Source organism: Bison bison, unplaced genomic scaffold, assembly GCF_000754665.1.
Source record: "Bison bison bison isolate TAMUID 2011002044 unplaced genomic scaffold, Bison_UMD1.0 scf7180017864473, whole genome shotgun sequence".
Taxonomy (NCBI): Eukaryota; Metazoa; Chordata; class Mammalia; order Artiodactyla; family Bovidae; genus Bison; species Bison bison.
Genome location: NW_011495034.1, coordinates 13,104,516 through 13,113,031, shown reverse-complemented (window position 1 = coordinate 13,113,031; position 8,516 = coordinate 13,104,516). Strand labels below are relative to the sequence as shown.

Sequence of the window (8,516 nt, the reverse complement as noted above, 5' to 3'; positions counted from 1 at the left end):
ATCAATAATTGAAAAGCTAAATAGTCTGAGTCTATTCATAAATTCATTCACTCATTTGTTGTTTGGTTAATATATCAAGCCATCTATGCATCTATCTTTCTTTTTATCCATCTATCTTCTCAAAAAGTACTTTGCAGAACACCTTATCTGGAGGTGGCACTGGGAGAATAAAAAAGCAAACAAAAAAATCCCGTAAAACATCAAAGGTATCCCCAGAGGCTAAACAACAATGCTCTGGATATAATTCTTGAAGTGGATTTTTTTTGGGTAGTGTTTCTTTTTTAAAAATCATAATATTGATTTATATGTATCTTAAGGGGATTTTCTAAGAAACTAAAATTAGAGGTAAAAATGTATACTTTCAAAGCCCCACCCTAGAAGATCTTGATTTAGGAGGTCTGGATCTGTCATTTACTAACTGTGAGCTCTTGTTCAAATAGTTTTATTTTTCTTTGCTGGATTCCTCATCTATAACAGAGAGATAATAAAACCTACATTTGAAGCTCATCAAGAATATGATACTATACATAAGAACCTTTGGGACTCCAAACTGTTATACCGTTCTAAGGTAAGTCATATATAAGGTGCCTCAATGAAGCACAAACACATTTTCAGGGGCATAGAGCCTTTTTCTTAGTTTTGACAAACACTGTTAATGGCTAGTGATATTCTGTTCTAAGTAATCAGTCAATGTTTGTGAGTTAAGAAAAATACATATCTAAAATTTTTTTCTGATTGATTCCAGTGAGGAGTGTGGGGAGGACTGGGAGAGAGGAAGGATGGACAGAGGAGAGAAGAGGTGTGGAACGTGGGCTGAGAAGATGGAAGTGGGCAGGAAGAGTTAGTGTGTGGGATGGTGGCTCTGCAGACCATGGCTGACCATGGATGGTCTTGTCCTGGTCATCCTTCTGGGGATCTCAGTCATCCCGAGAGCCCTTGGAAATTTTGAAAGTACACTTTGAAACCCTAGAGTGTTAGCTCTAGAAAAGAATGCACAATTATCCATTCCAATGTTCCCAGTTTTGAAAGAGGAAATAGTACCAGAGAGGTTAAGTGCCTTAGTCAAAGTCACACAGCCAGTTAGCGGCAGGGACACATGATAATCAGCATGAGTTGATTTGACACCGGGCCATTTCAGAATTCTAAAACATAAAGTGGTTTAGTTGCTAAGTCATGTCCAACTCTTGTGAACCCAAGACTGCCAGGCTCCTCTGTACAAGGGATTTCCCAGGCAAGAATACTGCTGTGAGTTACCATTTCCTGCTCCAGGGGATCTTCCTGACCCAGGGATTGAACCCAGGTTCCGTGCATTTCAGGCAGTCTCCCACATTGCAGGCAGATTCTTTACTGGCTGAGCCACCAGGTAAGCTCTACAACATAACTGCCCATATCACATTGGTGTCAGGATTAGTGAGGGGCCGGGATGGGTGCGGCTCAGATGCATGCTACTAGAGCACATGTTACTAGCACTAGTCTGCTGACCACACTAACTCTTCCCAGATTTTGGCCCCCATTCTATGAGAATGCTCTTATCTCTCCATTGGGTTACATCTTACCTTCTATGATTTCACTTTTGAAATTACAATATTTTTTATTTTTTATATTTAAATGTGTGCATTTTTATTGGTGATGCAAAAAACCCAAAATATTTGTACTTGAATCCATGGCGACCCCATGGACTGCAGCTCCTCTGTCTATGGGGTTTTCCAGGCAAGAGTACTGGAGTGGGTTGCCATTACCTTCTCTGGTCGTGAGGGTAGAGCCCTAATGATCTTGGCCCCATAAGCTAAGCCTGACACTCAGTGCCCAGGACAAATTTCAACATTCAAGTTAAGGGTTTGTGTCTGTTATGAGTGGGGTGTCTGCATGACAGCTGTTAAAGACATGTAGTTCCAGGAGAAGTAAGAGGACCCTGGCTTAGTCTGTTTGCGGAAATGATCCAGCCTCAAAATTCCCCTCGCTGCCTCTCATCCAGGCAAACAGCTCTGGTCTTTGGACTGCAGGTAGCAACTGTGATGACAGCAGAACCTAGAACTCTCCTCCAGAAATCCACACCGATCTTCCCCTCCATCTCAGTCTCCCACAAGAGAGTGGAAGCAGGCCACTGCTTAGTCACGGTCTTTTAAGCCTGGAGGGGGAAGCTGCCCCCCTGTGCCTCTTCTGAAGGTGTTTGGGAAAAAAACAAAATAGAAACTATGAAGTTACCCTAAATCTCACCCAACACACCACAGGAAACAGAAATGAAATTTCAAATCCATGTGGGTAACAGTAGTTTCCATAAATCATTTTCTTGGCTTCACAACTTTTCCAGCCTCAGGGGCTCTCTGAGTGTAGGTAAACTAAGAACCCATTAGGTAAACTAAGAACCCATTCAGATCAAGTATACGAATGTTCTTCCAGAACTATTTTTTTAAACTACACAAATGTATTGCAGGCAGCTAGAACTTGAAAGTGGGAGAAGGCAATGGCACCCCACTCCAGTACTCTTGCCTGGAAAATCCCATGGATGGAGGAGCCAGGTAGGCTGCAGTCCATGGGGGTCGCTAAGAGTCGGACATGACTGAGCGACTTCACTTTCACTTTCACTTTCCACTTTCATGCATTGGAGAAGGAAATGGCAACCCACTCCAGTGTTTTTGCCTGGAGAATCCCATGGACGGAGAAGCCTGGTAGGCTGCAGTCCATGGGGTCGCACAGAGTGGGATACGACTGAAGCGACTTAGCAGCAGCAGCAGCAGAACTTGAAAGCAGGGATATTCCTTGAAAGTTAACACTGTAAATCAACAGATAATGAAGGGAACATGGGGAAAAGTCTCAGCAGGAGAAAGCCGACTCTCTCATTAACATCCAAAGAAGAAATGGAAATTAGAGAAAGGCCAGCTTAGGAGGCAAGCTAGACAGTGCTCTGTTAAGTCCTGTGCTGGGAGAGGATTTGGTCAGCTTATTCTAGCTGTGTATCACTGGTGGCTTCCCTTGTGGCTCAGCTGATAAACAATCCGCCTGCAATGTGGGAGCCCTGAGTTCAATCCCTGGGTTGGGAAGATCTCCTGGAGGAGGAAAAGGCTACCCACTTCAGTATTCTGGCCTGGAGAATTCTGTGAACTGTATAGTCCATGGGGTCACAAAGAGTCAGACACAACTGAGTGACTTTTACTCACTCACTCAGCGCTGGTGGCAGAACTACACAGATGGTGATGACAAAGACTCTCTCCTTGATCAAACTAACGTCAGACTCCTCCAAGCCCCCTTTCTGATTAAACCTCACCCTTGAGTCCTCTCTGGCCTGCTTAGTCCAGTTTTAGCAAGATTTCTGCTAAGTCAGTTTAGAGAGAATCCCCCATCCTTAATATCTGATTACCCCTGATATCTGATCGAATTCCTCATTCTCCACCTTTGATGTATGAATCCTTGACCTGCCCTCAGCAGGAATCCTGTTAAGTGGGTTCAACAAGAATCCCCCTTGCATTGATGTCTCCTCCTAGTATCGTCCCATCGACTCCTTGTCACTCTGCTCCTTGCCTGGAAATCCCCGGCTGTCTTTGCCATATTCAGAGGTGAACCTTGATCTCTCTCCACTATTGCCATAGTCTTGACCCCTATTGCAATAGTCCTGAACAAAGTCTTCCTTACAGTTTTAATAAGAGTCAGAACAAGATTGTACTTTAATAGGATTGAGAGGTGGGAAAGACAAGCATCCTTACTTTGTTGCTGCTAACATTAGAATCCCTCAGTCAACTTTGCTGTTCTTTATGTTTACCTAACAAACTCTGATGGAGTTTAGCTCCCAAAGTTGTTTTCTGCTGAAGAGACTGTACCTCACCATCTTACAGTTCTCACTAATATTTAATATACTGGCATTGGTGCTGGTTTGTATACTTCTGTGACTAACTTAATCATGGAGCAGTATACCCATGGCAAACACAATGACAGAAAACAAGTTTCTGGGCCCACAAAAGAGAGGCCAGAAGGTGAGACCTGGCCACGGTGAGCTACTGCTGGAGCTTAGATGATGGAGCTACTAGTGAATATCAGCAACCAGTTTTTGAAAAGTCAATAGGCAGTTAGAGATGAGGAAATAATGTGGATAACACAAATTATTTTGGCCATTCCATTCAAATTTTAATCTTTTTTTTTTTTTTTCACACTGTTTACATTCTAAGACTCAATATACATTTGTATTGTCACCCTTTATCGCTCAGATTTGCCCATGGCTCTATCCTGACTTGGAAATATAATTATAATGCAGAATCTGGTTCAGAGGTCCTGGTGGGGTGGAGACAGGAGTCTGTGTTTCTGGAAAGCTCCCAAGTGTTGCAGATGCTGTTGGTTTGGGGCACTTAGAGTATAAGAGGTGAGGTGTCATCGTCTTTAGTCTAGAGTATTGGTATAAACTCCTCACTGGTCTCCCTGCCTCTTTTTCCAATCCATTCCCCATGCTGCAGCCAGTGTGGTCTTTCAAAAATGCAAATCTAAACGAGTCCTGCCAGTTTTTCTGCTTCTCATAACCCTCAGAGCCTCAGAGCCTGCTGCTGTCTCCTTCCTCACCTTCAGGCACCCACTCCTGTCTCAGGCTCACTCTTCCAGCCCCCATGAATCAGACTCCATTCCTGTAAGCACCTGTCAAGTCGACTTTTCTGCTTTCTCACAAGTTCTTCTCATCTGACAAACATTATTTCTCCTATTTCCCATCTTTACCCCTCTCGTGTCCTCCAAAGTTACGAACCTTTCTCTCCTCTCTGATCTCTTCCATTCATTGTACTTATCAACCTATATAATTACTTGTCTCAAATTTCTATCAATAGATCATGAATGAGGGAGAGAGGTACCTGTATTTGTTTTAATTGAATCTCTGTCACATTGTTTCACATATAGAAAATATTCAAAATATATTTATTGAGTTGAATCAGAAAAGGAAGAGAGTTAAGGAAGGAGTAGCCTGTAAAGGTTTCAAACTGATACCTCATTTGGTCTATTCCAGAGAGTCACAATCAGGGTTACTAAATATCAAGGACAAAATTGACTAGGTCATCAAATTGACAATCTGAAGAACTGTAACTACTTTAGAATAAAACTAGGCTTGTGGTTCTGTTTAAATTCTGTCTTATCCAAGCAATACAGAATGCATTTTTTATACATAAAACAAAGGAGCCCTGACCAGTTGTTCTCAATTTCCACAGAAGGGCTAGCAAATATAAGCAAAAATTATAGTTAGATATGCAAAATACAGAAAGATTAGATAGTAAGTAGGAGTAGGGGTTAGATAGCCTGTGAGAGACCCTTCTGAAAAATGTTTCACATGATAAGTAATTTTTAGATCTTAGTTTGTGAGATGTTGTAGATGGATTCTAACAATTATAATCTTTAATAGCATCTTGGAACTTTACATGAACTTCAGAGACGCATTATAAAAGAAAAATCAAAATGGTACGAACTCAAGAATAAAACAGGCGCACATGCCTAACATAAAAGTCTGTGTGGCTGAAGTATATCAATTCAATGAGGCTTATTAGTCCTGGAGTGGATTGCCATTTCCTTCTCCAGGGGATCTTCCCAACCCAGGGATCGAACCTGGGTCTCCCACATTGTAGACAGACGCTTTACCGTCTGAGCCACCAGGGAAGACATTGTATTATATACAAAAGTATAATTGATAACCTGTTGCATTTTCATGTTTTTCTTTCACTATGCTTTTTTTTTTTTTGACTAGAGACTTTATTTTTTTAAGGAAAGAATGGCATGTGCAAGAACTAGGATCCACCTGGCCTTTCAGTTTTCTCATTACCTGATCCCAAAATTCCCGATCTGGCTCAGGATGCTGGTGTAAAATAAACTACTGGAGTCCCATCAAGGTACCGTCTTAGACAGAAAAGATCCCCAAGGGAGCCCACCTGCCCCACCCTATGAATTCCTCAGGGTGAACAATGCTCCCATTGTTTATCTTCATTCATTACTCTCAGAGCCACACCTGGTAGAAGCCTGAAGCTGCCCATACCCACCTTCTTAGAAAGAATGAAAGGAAAAAAAAAAAAGGAAAAAATGGAGTTAGGAAATGATTCAGCATATCAAAGTATCTTTTTGTTGTGTGTAAGAATATATAATATTTTCAGGGGTGTGAATTTGCTTTCAATACAAATATGCTAAACCGATTATTTACTGATTACTCACAAGCTAGAACTTAAAAAAAAAAAAAACCAACTCCCTTTTTACTTCTTTATTTGTGGCTGCCCAAGGGCTTCAATGGCACCCCACTCCAGTACTCTTGCCTGGAAAATCCCATGGACGGAGAGTCTGGTAGGCTGCAGTCCATGGGGTCGCTAAGAGTCGGACATGAGGGAGCGACTTCACTTTCACTTTTCACTTTCATCATTGGAGAAAGAAATGGCAACCCACTCCACAGTTCTTGCCTGGAGAATCCCAGGGACGGTGGAGCCTGGTGGGCTGCCGTCTATGGGGTCGCACAGAGTCGGCATAGACTGAAGCGACTTAGCAGCAGCAACAGCAAGGGCTTCTGTGGGGCTTCTCTGGTAGCTCAGCTGGTAAAGAACCTGCCTGAAATGCAGGAGACCGCAGTTCGATTCCTGGGTCCCGCAAGATCTCCTGGAGAAGGGGTAGGCTACCCACTCAAGTACTCCTGGGCTTCCCTGGTGGCTCAGATGGTAAAGAATCCTCCTTCAGTGCGGAAGACCTGGGTTTAATCCCTGAGTTGGGAAGATCCCCTGGAGGAGAGCATGGCAACCCACTCCAGTATTCTTGCCTGGAGAATCCCAGTGGACAGAGGAGCCTGGTGGGCCACAGTCCACGGGGTGGCAAAGAGTTGGACACGACTGAGTAACTAAGCACAGCACATCACAAGGGCTTCTGTAGTTGTGGCCCCTGGGCTTAGTTCCCCCATGGCATATGGAATCTTCCTGGACCAGGGATCCAACTCATGTCCCCTGCATTGGCAGGTGGATTCTTAACCACTGGACCACCAGGGAAGTATGCTAGAACTTCTTATACATATTTTATCTAGTCTTTGTGACAACCAGGAAAGTTAGGTATTATACTCCCCAGTGAAGAGAAGCCCAGAGAGAATCAGTCCCAGTCAATGGCTGATCCGAGATCCAGACTTGGATCAACCTCATTTCTAAGCCTGAATTCTTTCCTCTAAGTTCTGCTGCCTTCCAGAAAGCAAAGCCCCAAAGATAATCTCATTGGAAGTTTCGACTAACTTTAGTCAGTCAAAAAATAGAGGAAAAAAGGAATACATGTGTGCACAGACTCTATCGGGGGTATCCAAAAAGCGCGTGATGGACCGAACTGGACCTTAGAGAGGCTACTGGTACTCCCCACCCCCGCCCCAGTACTTCCGCCTCTCTGCTTCCGCAGGTGTTACCCAGGAAAACCGCAGCGCGCGGAGCGGTAGCGAGAAGGTTACGGTAGAGAGCTGAGGTCTAGCGATCTGGAGACGTCAGTCTTTAAAATGTGTATTCAATCTGTCCTCGTTCACTTTCACTACCTCTTTCTCACCCAGCTATTCGCTAATAGCCTTGTAATCCTCCCCTCTTCCAAACTGTCCTCCCCCAAACCCTCCTTCACCCGCCAGATCATGTCGTTCCTCCCGTGTGAACCCTCCGTGGCTGCTCTTTGCTCCGGGGATGAAGTTTAAACACCCTTCCAGGCCCTCCGCGTTCGGCCCCTGCTCAGTACTCTGGCTTCCCACTCCCGGCCATGAACTCACCTGTTCGCCTCGCTCCCCCCACGCAGGCCCTTTCCTCCCTCAGCTCTTCTGCGCAGCAGGTAAGTTCTCCTGCCCCCGCCTTCAGTTTTCCCGAGTCCCATTCACTCTCCGAGCCTCAGCTCAGATGCCACTTTTTAAGTGAAGCCTTTCGTGTCTAATTCCTACCTGCAGTCTCGACTCCTGCCATCTAATTAGACCTTCCTGGGTGTACTCCACTGGCGCTCTTCGTCTACGACTGCAATTTGCTTTGCATACTTGCCTGATTATTTTTAATGTCTGCCAAGTGTCACAAGGTTTCAGAGCCGTGCCTGGAAGGCACCCTTCTGAAACCTAGTAACTTTTCAATGAATGAATGAATGAATGAGGGAACTTGAACTGGATGTTGTCACCACCATCATCCTACCGTGACAATATTTCGAGTCCCTCCATTGCTACTGTCAATGGCATGCTCAGCCCCGTGGGCTTAGCAGAGAGTAGGCGGCGCGCCCACCCCTGGCTCCGGCACTCTGGGGACTCCCCGGGCACACTGCTGCTCGGGGCAGGTCTCACCGCCAGGAGTCCTCCGGGCTCCCAGGTTCACGTGCACTGGAGAGGAGGGGCGGAGGAAAACGAGAGCGTATGCTCTCGGAGGAAAACGGAGCTCCCGGTGCGCCTCCACTCCGGCGGCCCGCCGCCACCCGGGAGCCACTTCCTCCTTGGGGGCCGGCGTGCGGGGCGGGGCAGGAGACGCCCCCGCCGGGCTGGGCCCCGGGCCGCCCCAATGAGATTCGGTGCCCGGCCGCGGCTGCGCCCAGTC

General features: G+C 45.4%; 1 protein-coding gene across 1 annotated transcript in view; it reads left to right on the top strand.

Annotated features, from left to right (window-relative positions):
* The first annotated feature begins 7,404 nt into the window (after window positions 1-7,404).
* The window catches only part of DCBLD1 (discoidin, CUB and LCCL domain containing 1), a 76,329-nt gene continuing 75,217 nt past the window's right edge, over window positions 7,405-8,516 (top strand). The window contains 1 exon segment of the mRNA XM_010861960.1: window positions 7,405-7,779. Within this exon segment, the coding sequence (XP_010860262.1) occupies window positions 7,638-7,779 (142 nt within the window). The 5' untranslated portion in view covers window positions 7,405-7,637.